This window comes from Mustela putorius, unplaced genomic scaffold (assembly GCF_011764305.1).
Source record: "Mustela putorius furo isolate JIRA1106 unplaced genomic scaffold, ASM1176430v1.1 tig00000040_pilon_pilon_pilon, whole genome shotgun sequence".
Lineage (NCBI taxonomy): Eukaryota > Metazoa > Chordata > Mammalia > Carnivora > Mustelidae > Mustela > Mustela putorius.
The window spans coordinates 242,841-257,921 of NW_025421261.1; the positions used below are offsets into that span (position 1 = coordinate 242,841).

At 37.8% G+C, this 15,081-nt stretch overlaps 1 protein-coding gene across 6 annotated transcripts in view; it reads left to right on the forward strand.

Annotated features, from left to right (window-relative positions):
* MRPL1 (mitochondrial ribosomal protein L1) overlaps positions 1 to 15,081 on the forward strand; it is a 110,787-nt gene that overhangs the window by 43,592 nt on the left and 52,114 nt on the right. For all 6 annotated transcript variants that reach the window (XM_045062814.1, XM_004776288.3, XM_045064239.1 and 3 more), the window contains exon 6: positions 670 to 781. In XM_045062814.1, coding sequence (XP_044918749.1) covers positions 670 to 781 — 112 coding nt within the window. The remainder of the gene's footprint in view (positions 1 to 669; positions 782 to 15,081) is intronic.

Below are 15,081 nucleotides of genomic sequence, written 5' to 3' on the forward strand. Positions count from 1 at the left end.
AATTATTTCGGATGTTTGCCTTACTTAATTAAAACTGTCTTTTAAAAATTGAATATTATTCCTTTTGCTATTAAAGTGGAATTAGAGTGTGGATAAATAAATTATAAAAGAATTTGTCTTTGACCATCCCACGCCTCTTTTATTTTTAGTTATTGGAGGCAAATAGAATTTTAGTTTCAGTTCTTTGTGAAAATAATTATAGATTAGTTCTCTTGATGCTCTGAATTTAGGAAAGCAGTGCAGTTGCTAGTGATTTGAGTGTTATTAATTTTACATATGATATATTGCAAAATTTTCAGCCTTGTCTCTTCAGTTTTAATAGACAGATAAATTCAACTTCGTAGGAGTATATGGGCCATGTGCACATCAGTGCTGTCTTCTAGTTTATTACGCTTTTGCCTAACATAACCCCACAGAAGAATTAAACCCAGTAACTGGTTTTGTTTTGTTTAAAAGGATGTGGCTATTTTTAAAAGAGAACATCAGAAAATGTTTTGGTTCTAATGGTTTTCATAATTGGTAAATGTGTTTGTAGGATGTTTGAAGGAAAGAATTGTGCTTAATGTCTCTTTTCTAAATTATAAGGGAAATTACTACATTATACTTAATTTTCAGAAGGATAAACCTTTTCATATAATCTAAGGTTTAATCTTTTCTCCCAATTTTCAGATTTTGGATGATGAAATTCAATCAGACTTTTATGTAGCTGTTCCAGAAATAATGCCCGAGCTTAACCCATTAAAGAAAAAGCTGAAAAAAAGATTTCCAAAACTAACTCGAAGTAAGGGAGAATTCTTTTTATTATTTTAATATGCTGTCAACAACTTTCTGATATGTATGTTTAGTTTTAAAACAAAACTGCTAATGTAAAGGTAGAGTAAATATATTCTGGTATTTGAATTTTGTGTTCTGTGAAGAACGTGTGGATTTGATTTTTTTTCCCCTTTGGCATAAATATTGGTAATCTAATCATTTGAAGACCTAGTTACTTTATAATACCAGTTCTTTAAATTTAGGCCATACTTAGGTTTGAAATTAATGATACTTACTACTCCTTAGGTATGTTACCATACTATTTTATACTTCTTTATTAATATGATGCTTATTTATGCCAGCATTCAACATATGTATATTTATATATTATAATACACATGTATATGCATATATATACATACATATATAAATGCTTACTGTGTACATGGCTCTGTAGATACTTCCCTTAAAGAACTTTCCCATTATGGATATTTCCCCCTTACAAAATCTGGTAGGAAGTAATGTTGCTACATAAATAGCCGTAGTGTAAAGTAGTATATGATAAATTCACAGGATGCCAAGGGTGTTTGGTAGAGGAGGAATTTACACATTGTTGGGGAAATCAGAGAAGGCATGCTGAAGGAGAAAACATTTAAACTATAACTTGAGGGGCACCTGGCTGGCTCAGTTGGTGGAGGATATGACTCTTGACCTCAGTCTTGTGAGTTCAAGCCCTATGATGGGTATAGAGATTACGTAAAAATAAAAATAAAATCTTTGAAATAAGTCAAGCAGAGAGAGTCAGTTAGCATATGGTTTCACTTACTTGTGGAGCATAAGGAATAACACGGAGGACATGGGGAGAAGGAGAGGAGAAGGGAATTGGGGGAAATTGGAGGGGGAGATGAACCATGAGAGACTGTGGACTCTGGGAATCAAACTGAGGGTTTTGAAGGGGCAGGGGGTGGGAGGTTGAGTGAGCCAGTGGTGGGTATTAGAGAGGGCATGGATTGCATGGAGCACTGGGTGTGGTGCATAAATGATGAATTCTGGTATGCTGAAAAGAAATTAAAAAAATAAAAAATTAAAAAATTAAATAAAATCTTAAAAAACGAAATTAAGCTGTAACTTAAAAAGGGCAACTGCCTGGCTCAGTTGGTAGAGCATGTGACTCTCGATCTCAGAGTTCTGAATTGAAACCCCACGTTGGTGTGGAGACTCCTTAAAAAATAAATAAACATAAAAACTGTACCTTGAATAATTGGATGGGTGGATTAAGGGTGATATTATTTTAAATAGAAGGAATTTATTAATGGTATACATTGAAATAAGTCAGATATTATAGGCTATATACAAAAAATTAACAGTTACTTCTCTTTGGCTTGTAATGAATGGTTACTCCTATGCTGAATCAAAGCAAATAATGGTAATCACATTGGAAGATTGATACCATATTGAGAAGGATCTTTTTTTTTTTTTGAAGATTTTATTTATTTATTTGACAGAGAGCTAGAGATCACAAGTAGGCAGAGAGGCAGGCAGAGGGAGACAGAGAGGCAGGCTCCCCGCTCAGTGGGAAGCCTGATGTGGGGCTCGATCCCAAGACCTTGGGATCATGACCTGAGCCGAAGGCAGCCACTTAACTGACTGAGCCACCCAGGCACCCCGAGAAGGATCTTGAATAAGATCCTAAGAAGCTTGGACTTCTATTCCCCTTTTAAAAACTCTTAGAAGTTTTAAAAATGGGGAGTTCCTGGGGCGCCTGGGTGGCTCAGTGGGTTAAGCCTCTGCCTTCAGCTCAGGTCATGATCTCAGAGTCCTGAGATCAAGTCCCACATTGGGCTCTCTGCTCAGCGGGGAGCCTGCTTCCCCCTCTCTCTCTGCCTGCCTGTCTGCCTGCTTCTGATCTCCCTCTTTCTCTCTGTCAAATAAATAAATAAAATCTTAAAAAAAAAAAAAATGGGGCGTTCCTTAGAGCTTTAATCCAGAGAGAATTTGTAAGATGTATTGGCCTGAATCAAAACTTGAAGTTGGAAGAACAGTTTAAGTGCAATTGCCAGGACTAGTAAAGGTAATATTTAAACTGAAGTCCTCATAATGAGACTGTAGTAAGGAGATATATGTCAAAGACACTGGATCTTTGTGCTCGCAATTGGGAATGGAGAGGCTGTGGGGAGGAGAGGGGGAGTCATAGGATGCTGAGATTTTGAAGCCTAGGGATCTCCTAAAAAGTTGATATTAATGGAAATGGAATAGATTTGGAAGGAAAGAGAAGTTCATTTGCTGACATAGTTTGTTTTGGGCATGCTGGATTTGGGGGAAATTTTATAGTATAAACAGAGCAAGTATTTCAAAAATGTTTTAGTAGATTCATGTTTACATTTTAATTCAAGTTGAACTAATTCATCATATTTTATGGCCATATTACTTAACCTGAATTATAGATTGTGTTCTGTACTTTAAGCAAATTCAAAGGTCCTCTCCGATTCTTTTATTGTTGTAGAATTTTGTTTGTTTATATTTGGTAACCTGCATTAAAGAACACATCCTTGTAGGTGTCTGACTGTGGTTTGGTGCTTTCTATTAGGGATATCCATTATGAGGGTATTTGTTTTCGTGGAATCAAACTTACATTCTTTCCCAAGTAAAACCTGAAACTGAACATTATTTTAAAATTTAAACCAGAATTACAGTTGAGTTTGATGAAAGTATTTCTCATAATTTTTTTGTTTCCAGTTAAATTCAAGTTCACCAAAACCAGATAATACTAAATATAGTCAATTAAAAGTGAAACTGAATACCAGGTATCAGTATCCAGTCATCTTCTTGGTTTGCATGGTGATGTGATTTTTCACAGAAGTTAACTTTGTCACCTTTGCTACTTTTTCATTCTCTAAGTAATCCTTTTGGTCTCTATTTTCTTTGTTCGTTAACCTTGAATTTTTAAATTACCATTTTCATCATAGAACTTGAGACTATTGTTTTTTCACTGGGAAGGTTTTCAAATTATTTATTTCAAATAAGAAAAGTGACCCTTTAAAATGTTTATTTTTTTAAATTGACTTTATTTTGTACTTTCATAACGAGTCGTAGCTTCTGTATACCATGGTCAAGTTTCTTAGGTATGTAGTGTCTGCACACCCACCCCCGCCACCCCGAATCCATTCGCTTTAACAAAGCATCTTGAAGAGGTAGACCTTTCTCCACCTCGAACATGGTCTTTTCACCATCACCCCTTTCCTGCCCCAGGATCTGTTTAACAGTATCCGCAAAACATTTGTGTTCTTTAAACACGAAGACAAACGATTAACCTGTCAAAAATGTTAAAACAGAACACACCAGATGTGCGTTAGAACAAATGAGGCTTGTATTACGCATTTTCAGAGCTTATTCCGAGTTTTGTTCAGGAACATTTGATTCCCCTTATATCCAACAAAAGACTTTAGGGTAAAATAGAAACTACGTTTTGAGCAAATGGATGAAATTAAAAAACAAACAAACGGGCCCCTGCAGCTGAGCTCATTAGTTTCCCATTTTGTCTTATATTTTGTTTTACTAATGGGAGTGGGTGTAACTGTCTTGGCTGGATTGAGTGTGCACATTTTGCAGCATGTTTAATGCTGCATATTTATTCACTTTATTTTAATTGCTTACGTAACTGTAGGCAAGTTCCCTATTTTTCAAATGCACATTTGGCTGCTTTTCCTAGTATTATTTCTTTTTTATTTATTAAAAAAAAAAAAGGCATTTCTTAGAAGAAAATGGGCTTCATTTTGCTTGTCAACTAGCTTTTTTTCTTCCAATGTAAGTGCCCCCTGAAATTCCTTCATCTCTAATATAGATATGTTTTATTGATAAATTAGATTTTAAGTTGCTAATCTGTCTTTTAGCACTTATTAAACAAAAAAATATGAGTATGAAGAATATCTTGACTTAAGGGAATTCATTTTATATTACACATATTAACCCGTGGGTGGGTATTATGGCATATACGGAGAAAGTTAAATTCTTTTAAACCATGCTAAGTTATTGGCAGGTTGATAGAAAAGGGACGTGATTAGGAAATTAGACTCTAACGTGTATTCCCTTTTTTTTTTTAAAGATTTTATTTATTTATTTGACAGAGATCACAAGATCACAAGTAGACAGAGAGGCAGGCAGAGAGAGAGAGGGAAGCAGGCTCCCTGCTGAGCAGAGAGCCCGATGCGGGACTCGATCCCAGGACCCTGAGATCATGACCTGAGCCGAAGGCAGCGGCTTAACCCACTGAGCCACCCAGGCGCCCCACTAACGTGTATTCCTTTTAACGTGTAGAATTGAGCATCAGTGCTGCAGTTGGAGTATTGTCGAAAGGGTGTGGTCGCGGCCTGAGTATTCCTATCTGCTGAGTAGGACACCCTTTCCGTGTGGAAGTTGGTGTTGTATCATATTTGAGACTAGTGGATGTGAACTTATTGAAACCTAATGTGAAACAGCTTTAATTCATAGATTGACGTGGCGTATGTAAGAGGATTGCTTGCATTATTGAGATAATTAGAACTCTTTGGTTATATGAAGAAAAATACTAAGACATAGGGAATTTTTACACAGTAATGAATTTGAAATTTTCCCAAGTCTCCTCCCTCATGTATTAGTTTTCAAGCTGTGTATGAAAGATTCCAATGATTATTATGAATATTTCTAGTTACTAAAGATGAGTTATTGATGTATTACAGCTGGTTCTGTTACTCTTCCCTCATTTCCTTCACTCCGGCTACGGCGGCCTCCGTGCTCTTCCGCACACACACTAGGTGTTCTCCCTTCTCGCATCTTCGGACTCATTGTCCCGTCTGTCTGTGATGCTCTTTGATTGTTGGCTTGGTTCACTTCCTCATTCAGACATCACCCAAATAGAGAGGCTTCCATATCAGCTGTTACTCCCCATGCCCCTTATCACTGTATTTTTCATTATTGTGGTTTTTAATATTTTTTAGGACTTAACACTCTTAACATCTTACTCTGGCTACCACCATGTTGTTCTCAGTATTTATAGGTCATTTTTGCCTTTTTGTTTGTTCATTTGTTTTGTTTTTTAGATTACATATGTAAGTGAAATCATATAGTATTTTCCTCTCTCTACCTGACTTACTTCACTTCGCATAGTACCCCCAGGTCCATCCATGTTGTCACAATGGTGAGGTCTCATACTTGTTTATGGCTGAGGAGCATTCCATTTACTACACACACCACACCTTTTTCTATCCATTCATCTATTGATGGACACTTGGGTTGCTTCTGTATCTTGGTGTTGCAGATAATGCTGCAGTAAACATAGGGGTGCCTGTATATATATTTTTGAATAGTGTGTTCATTTTCTTTGGGTAGATACCCAGCTGGGGAATTACTGGATTGTATGTATTTCTGTCTTTAAGGTTTTGAGGAACCTCCATACTGTCGTACACACTGGCTGCACCATTCATGTTCCTGCCGACAGTGCACAAGGGTTCCTTTCTCACCACATCCTCACCTGTGCTGCTTACTTCCCGTGTTTTTCGTACTAGCCGTTCTGGCCAGGTGTGAAGTGATGTCTCTTTGTGGTTTTGATCTTCATTTTCCTATGATTAGTGATGTTGAACATCTTTTCATGTGTCTTTCGGCCCTCTGCATGTCTTTTTTGTAAAAATGTCTCAGATCCTCTGCCCATTTTTAATTGGATTGTTTTTCTGGTGTTGAGTTGTGTAAGGTCTTTATATAGTTACATAGCTGTTAACCTGCTATCTGATCTATCAGGTATGTTGCGTGTGTGTGTGTGTGTGTGTGTGTGTGTGTGTGATATATTGACATACCTTCTCCCACTCAGTAGGTTGCCTTTTCGTTTTGTTACTGATTTCCTTCACTATGCAAAAGCTTTTTATTTATTTTTGTGTGTGTGTAGTCCCGTTAGATTAATTGTGCTTTTGTTTCCCTTGCCTGAGGAGACATATCTAGAAAAATGTTGCTGAGATTGATGTCAGACATTATTGCCTTTGTTTTTTCTAGGAGTTTTATGGTTTTAGGTCCCACATTTAGGTCTTTAACACATTTTGAGTTTATTTTTGTGTATGGTGTAAGAGTGGTCCAGTTTCATTCCTTTGCATGTAGCTGTCCCACTTTTCCCAGTACTATTTATTGAAGACACTGTCTTTTCGCCCATTGTATACCTTGCCCCTTTGTCGAAGATTAATTTACCATGTAAATGTAGGTTTATTTCTGGGCTCTCTGTCCTGTTCCATTGGCCCATGTATCTGTTTTTGTGCCAGTACCGTACTTTTCTGATTACTACAACTTGGTAGTGGATCTTGAAATCTGGGATTGTGGTATCTCCAGTTGTGTTCCTTTTTTTCAAGATTGCTTTGGGTATTCAGGGTCTTTTGTGGTTCCATACAGATTTTAGGATTATTTGTTCTAGTTCTGTGAAAAATGTTGTTGGTATTGATAGGTATTCTATTGAATCTGTAAATTGCTTTGGGTAGTATGGACATTTTAACATACTGCTTAATTTTAACATAATATTCCTTCAGTTCGTGAGCATGGAATATCTTTCCATTTGTTTCTGTCATCTTCAGTTTCTTTCATCCATGTTCTGTAGTTTTCAGTCTTTCACCTCCTTGGTCAAATTTATTCCTAGGTATTTTATTCTCTTTTAGTGCAATTGTAAATGGGATTATTAATTTCTCTTTTTGCTATTCATTTTTAGTGTATAGAAATGCAGATTTCTGTATATTAATTTTGTATTCTGTAAGCCTACTGAATTGTTTTTTTTTTTTTTTTTTAGATTTTATTTATTTGGGGCACCTGGGTGGCTCAGTGGTTTAAGGCTCTGCCTTCAGCTCAGGTCGTGATCCTCAGGGTCCTGGGATCAAGCCCTGCATTGAGCTCTTTGCTTAGCAGGAAGCCTGCTTCCCCCCCCCCAACCCCCCACCACCTCTCTCTGCCTGCCTCTCTGCCTACTTGTGATCTCTATCAAATAAATGAATAAAATCTTTTAAAAATAAATAAATAAATAAGGTCTGTCTTTAAAAAAAAAAGATTTTATTTATTTATTAGAGAGAGAGCTAGCATGAGCAGGGGCAAAGGGAGAGGGAGAAGCAGACTTTTTTTTTAAAGATTTTATTTATTTATTTGACAGACAGAGATCAAAGTAGGCAGAGAGGCAGGCAGAGAGAGAGGGGGGGAAGCAGGCTCCCCGCTGAGCAGAGCACCTGATGTGGGGCTCAGTCGCAAGACCCCGAGATCATGAACTGAGCCGAAGGCAGAAGCTTTAACCCACTGAGCCACCCAGGCACCCCGAGAAGCAGACTTCTCACTGAGTGTAGAGCCAATGTGGGGCTTGATCCCAGGACTCTGAAATCATGACCTGAGCCAAAGACAGACAATCAACTGAGGCACCCAGACAACCCTTATTACTTTTAATATTTCTTAGTGGTTTTTAGGGTTTTCTTTCTTTTTTTTTTTTTTAAGATTTTATTTATTTATTTGATAGACAGAGATTGCAAGTGGGCAGAGAGGCAGGAAGAGACAGAGGAGGAAGCAGGATCCCTGCCGAGCAGAGAGCCCGATATGGGGCTCGATCCCAGGACCCTGAGATCACTACCCGAGCCGAAGGCAGAGGCCTTAACCCACTGAGCCACTCAGGCGCCCCTAGGGTTTTCTTTATAGCATTATATTATCAGCATATAGTAACAGTTTTCTTTTTTCTTACCAGTTTGGATGCCTTTTATTTATTTTTTTCTTGTCTAATTGCTGTGGCTAAGACTTCTAGTAGGTGTTGAATGAAAGTGGCAAGAGTGGACATCTTTATCTTACTCCTGATTTTTGAGGAAAAACTTCAGTTTGTTAACCTTTGAGTATAGTGTTAACTGTAGATTTGTCACATTCTGCCTTTATTAGATTGAGGTATGTTCCTTCTATATCGATGTTGAGAGTTTTTATCATGAGTGGATGTTGAAATTTGTCACTGTTTTTTCTGTATCTACTGAGATAAAGCGATGATTTTTGTCTTTCATTTTATATCTTTTTTGTTGTGAATGTGTACTTGGTTCTTCTCACTGAAGTATGAGCATTTTTTATTTTTGTTCACTACTCTGTAGAGTAATAATGTGGCACACAGTGGGACTCAACAAATACTTTTCAATGGCTCCTAACTGCATAAAGGAAAACAAAAAAACAAAAAAATATTTTGTACTATGAATGCACATTTAATGCGACATTCAGTTGATAAAAGATACAGCATTGAATTAATCAACTGAGGAACGAATTACCTATAATTTATAGATTTTTCTGGATTAGAGTAATTGTATGTACAGTTATTGAGTAACTACTACATCCCAAGCCTTGAGTGTGCTGAGTATGAACAAGACAGACAAGGTCCTGTGACAGAACTATCACTTTTGTTTTTTGCAACAGGAAAACTGGTTTAATTTAATATTTAATCATGCTTAGATTCTCTAGTTAAACAAAACAACAAAAAACAAAACACATACCCCCAAAACCTTTCTTTGACTTAGCTATCCTTTCTAGCTACGATCTTATCTTTTCTGTTGTTTCATACGAAGTTTTTTTAAACAGGTGGTCTTCCCGGGTTGGGTGTCCCCACTGCCTTACCAAGTGTTAGTCTGTCGTCCATCCTTCCCTCTCACAATTCCGCTGAACTTGCGCTCAGTAGTAATCATCAGTTCTCTTTTGCCACATTCAAAGATCTCTTCTTAGAAGGTTTTTTTTGTTTCTTGAGACTTCTTTTATACTATACAATCTTTATTCACCTCCTTCCTACTGTTCCTACTTTGCATCCCTGTCTTGTTTTATTCTACTTGCTTCTTTCCTATAATGTTTTTGGGTAAAGAAGAAAAGAGAATGTTAGGGCGAATTGCCTGGTCATACAGTTTAGTACTGCTTATGTTCATTGTGGAAACTGGTAGAATTGGAGGGAAAGAAAGGGAAAGGAAGAAGGAACAAGGAGAGAAGTTACAAAGTACAGAGTACTGAGAGAAGCACAGAGAAGAGAGAAGGCGAAGAATGGAGCAATTACCTGGCAGGACGGGCTCGCAGAGGCCTAGAAATAGCAATGAGGATTTAACATTGGGCTATATTGAAAAGCAGAATAGAACAGTAGTTAATATAAACCTCTCTCAGTCTTGGATTTATCACTTACTATGACCTTGAACCAGCTTTTTAACATTTTTATGCCTCTGTTTATTCATCTACAAAATGGGTCTCATGATAACATCTCTGTCTAGTGTTTTTGTTATAGTGTATGTAAGAGCTTAGCGTGGGCTGGGTGATAAGAACAGATCAGAGATGCACTGCGCTGTTACTGACTCCCTGCAGTTCCTGAGGAAGCCGCTTGTTCTCTGCAGTTGGTTTAGGAGGAGGCATTCTTTTTCACGCCTTCATAGATCGTTTCTACTTTCACCAGTCATTTACTGAATAAGCACATAGGTAACAGCTGAGTACCTGTTGTGTGCCAGGTAGTGCACGTAGTATTGAGGATTGAAAGAGAAAAAGGTAGTTCCCGTCTTTTAGGAGATAAACTTTGAGAGGCCAGAGAGGCAAGAATAAACTGCTGCACTAAAACGCGGAAAGTGTACTCGTGTACAGCGTACAACGTGCCGAGAGGAATGGAGGACTACTTTGTAGAATCTGATTATAGGAAAGAAATAGCAGTGAAGAGGTTAAGCATGAGTAGGTATTTTCTTCTGACATGCATGGGGAGAACATTCCAGATAGAGGAAATGGCCTATACTATGAACAAAAGTATGAGAAACCCAGTTGTATTCAGGAAATTATAAATACCTTTCTGTCATTTGGCACGTAACGTTTTATCAGATAGCGGTGGTCAGCGGGGTTAGACAGTGATAGGCAGTGGGCCAGATCACCGAGGGCTTTGTGTGACGTACTGTGGAGATTAGATTTGATCCTTTATGCAGTTAGGAGCCATTGAAAAATGGTGCTCAGAAGAATGATGTAAGATTTGCATATTAGAATGACTGTGTGGGAGCTGTGTAAGTGACAGTGTGCTGATAGGGAAATGATGAGACTCTAATAGAGACCAGTAGGAGGCTAATGTGGTAGTCTAAGTATAAGATGAATAAGGACAGAATTTGAGCAGTGGCAGTAAAAGCGGAGAGGAGGAGAGCTGTTGTGGCATAGCGAGGAGGCTGAAGGAGCAGGAGTTAGGGATTAGATGTGGGGTTAAGGGCGAGGGAGGAATCTAGAATGAGTCCTTGATTTCTGTTGTTAATAACCCGGTGTATACGATGAATATATGGGAAGTGAAATAGGTTTGGGCAGGATCGTAATATCGGGTGGTGGAGGGAAGATGGACTTAGGCTGGCACAAATTTATCCTGTTTTCCGGGAAGTCAGTGTGAAGATGAAGTAGGTTGCGATAAGTAAGCACGCGCACGGTGATCTCCGGAGTGAGTGAGAAACCTACACGAAGAGGCGCAGGTTAAAACTAAGTAGAGGAATAAAAAATGAAAAAGATAAACTAAAATATTTTTTTCTGAAAGAAAAGAAGGCAGTAGAGGAGAACAGAGCATAGGAGATCAGCAAATGGAAGACACATCAAGTGAAGACCTAAATCCAGCCATATCATTAGTCTTGTTAATTGGAAATGGAATGAATAAACATTCCACCCAAAAGGCAGGGATTATAAAACAAAGGAAAAAACAATTCAGTTATATGGTGTTTACAGGAGACACTTTATATGCAAGTACACGAATAGGTTGAAAGTTAAATGATAGCTAAAGATACACCAACAAGGTGCTCCTGGGTGGCTCAATTGGTTAAGCATCTGCCTTCAGCTGAGATCATGATCCCAGGTCCTGGGATCCAGCTCCACATCGGCCTTTCTGCTCAGCAGGGAGCCTGCTTCTCCCTCTCCCTCTGCCTGCTGTTTCTCCTACTTGTACTCTTTCTGTCTCTCTCTGTCAGATAAATAAATAAATAAAGTCTTAAAAAAAATATACAGTAAGGATTAGTGACTTGGATTGACTATATTAATACCAGACAAAATAGACTTTTGAGACAAGGACTGTTATGCCAATGAAATGGGCAAATTCCTTGTAAGACACAGATCACCGCAGTGTCTAGGAGAGTAGAAAATCTCCATGGATCTATATCAGCTGAAGAAATTGAATTAGTAATTTACAGCTTCCCACAGTGAAAAGTTCAGGGCCACATGATTTCTTACTGGTGAATTCTATCCGACATTTAAGGCAAAAAAAATACCAATCTATCGCAACCTCTTTTAGAAAATAATGGTGAAGAAACACTTACCAATTCATTTTATGAGCTCAGCATATCATAGGTAGATATCAGAGGTAGACAGGGATATCCTAAGCAAAGAAAACAACAGATCAATATCCCTCATGAACATAGAAGCACAAATTCCTTTTTTTTAATATTTTTAAAATTTATTTATTTGACAGACAGAGATCACAAATAGGCAGAGAGGCAGGCACAGAGAGGAGGAAGCAGGGCCACTGAGCAGAGAACCCCATGTGGGGCTCGATCCCAGGACCCTGGGACCATGACCTGAGCCGAAGGCAGAGGCTTCAACCCACTGAGCCACCCTGGCGCCCCAGAAGCACAAATTCTTAACAAAATATTAGCAAATTGAATCTGGCAGTATGTTTTTATGTATATATGTAGGAATGTATATAAAGATTAGTAAACATTAACGCAGGAGGTTTATTCTAGGATTGCAAAGTTAGTTTAACATCTGAACATCAATATCATATATCATGTTAGTAGAATAAAGGAAAAAGATCTTAAGATCATCTCCCTAGATCCAGGGAGAACATTTAACAAAATCTCACAGCCATGCTAAGAACTCAGAATACTAGAAACAGAAGTGAACTTCTTCACCTTGACAAAGCACATCTATGAAAAATAAATAGCTCATATCATTCTTAGTGATGAGACCATTAAGACTGAATGCTTTCGGGGGCACCTGGGTTGCTCAGTAGGTTAAAGCCTCTGCCTTTGGCTCAGGTCATGATTCCAGGATCCTGGGATGGAGCCCCACATCCGGCTCCCTGCTTGGTGAGGAGCCTGCTTTCTCCTCTCTCTCTGCCTGCCTCTCTGCCTACTTGGGATCTCTGTCAGTCAAATAAATTAAAAAAATCTTAAAAAAAAAAAAAAAAAGACTGAATGCTTTCTACCTAAAATCAGGAACAAGGTAAAGGTTTGTGCTCTCCCCACTTATGTTCAACATTGTACCGAAGGCCAGTGAAAGAAAGGGCGTACATATGGGAAAGGAAGAAATAAAACTGTCTTTATGCCCAGAAGTTAGGATTCTAAATGAGTGAATTCTAATAAGTGAATTTAGTGAGGTTACAGTATTTAAGATCAATACACAAAATCAACTGTTTTTCTATACCAGCAATAGCCAATCAAAATGAAACTTATAAAACAGTTCCATTAATAAGAGAATAAAAAAGTCAAAGGAATAGTGAGTCAAAATAAGGAATAAATTTTAACAAAATATGCAGGACCTACTTACAGAAAACTGCTAAATATTGCTGAAAGTATCAGGAATACCTAAATCATACTGAAGTAAATCAAGGGACATGGCATTGCTGTGGATTTGAAGGCGATATTGTTGAGCGGGATTTTTTCCTACATTTTATAGTAGATTTAGTGCATTTCTAGATTTAGTGTAGTCCCAGTCAAGCTCCCAGAAAGCTTAAAAAAAAATTTTTTTTTGGAAATTGACAAACTTATTCTAGTATGTAGTGGAAATATAAAGGCCCTGGAATAAAAAATGTTTTTAAAAAGGAAGAACAGAATTGGAGGTCCTGCACGACCTGACTTCTGGGCCGTAGTAATCAGGGCGGTGTGGTGTGGTGTAAAGATGGATGTGTATAGATCAAACATTGAAAGTTAACGAACAGACCCACGCCTAAGGAACAAACGATTTTTGACAAAGCTGCCAAGGTTGTATGGGGAAAGAATAGTTTTCAGTGACTGTTTCTTAAATAACTCGATATCCCTTTCCTCACATCAAACACAGAAATTAATTAAAAATGGATCACAGATCTAATTATAAGGGCTAAAGCCATGAAATTCTAGAAGAAAATTACAGCTCTGGATTAGGCAAAGATTTCTTAGGACACAAAAGCGTGAGCCATAGAAGAAAAAATTGCTACAATGGACTATCAAAATTAAGAACATGGCTCATGGGAAGACGCCATTAAGAAGATGAAAAGACAGTCCACCGTTTGTGGGAAAATATTTGCTGCATATTTATCTGACAAAGGACTATTTCTAGAATGTACAAAGAACTTTTAAGACTCAGTAAGAAGACTGCTTTTAAAAAGGGGCAAAAGAACTGAATAGGCAGTTTACAAAAGAAGCTGTATAAGTGGCCATTAAGCACTAGAAATGATGCTCAACATCTTGCTCCTAAGATAAATGCAAATGAACATTGACACACTTTGGTTATGGGACAAAGAGGTAGAAAAAGGAATATGTAAGGTCAAAAAAAGAAAATTTTATTTGTTTTGGGATAGAATTGGCCTGAAAACTCAAATATGCATCATTACCCCCAGTCTATCACTTTTTTCTGGTTTCTTATTCTAACTGTACACATGCTGTATATATTTTTTCAATACCGCATCAGAACCTTCTCTTCAGTATGTTTTAATGCAAAACTGTTTCCATTTTCTTCCTAAGCCCTGGTCTTTCACACTCATAATTTCACTATAAAATCAGACTCAAAATTAGGACATTTATTCATTCTTTCAGCAAACATTTGTCCTTTTATACTCCTTATTAATTATCTACCTGCATCTAGACAGAGATACCAAGTAGGTGATTGGAAGAGAGAGGCTGTGGCTGGAGATACAAATTTGGCAGTTATTGGTAGATAAATGGTTTTTAAAGCCACGTATCCTGATGAGATTGCTGAGGTGTGATTGAATAGAAGGAGAAGTCAAGTGACTGAGGCCTAAGGTAGTGAAGTCCTTGTAAGTCGCCCGCCGGCTCAGCCAACAGAGTGGAACCGGCAGTGAGAAGAGTGTTTCCGAGGACACGTCAGGCTGTTGAAGGAAAAGGAGGGATACACTCTGAACTGCTATTGATAGGTCAACTCAGAGGAACACTGAGAGATGATTATTGGATTTATCATTGTGAATGTCATTGGTGACCTTGAAAATACCATTTTCAGTGGATGATAACCTGATTGAAATAGATTTAAGAGGAAATGGAAGGAGAAGAAGTAGAAATAGACAGCTGTTTGAAAACTTAAACGCCCTTCAGGGAAGTCTTGGTCACTGGAAGACAGTATGAAGTTGCAGACTTAGTT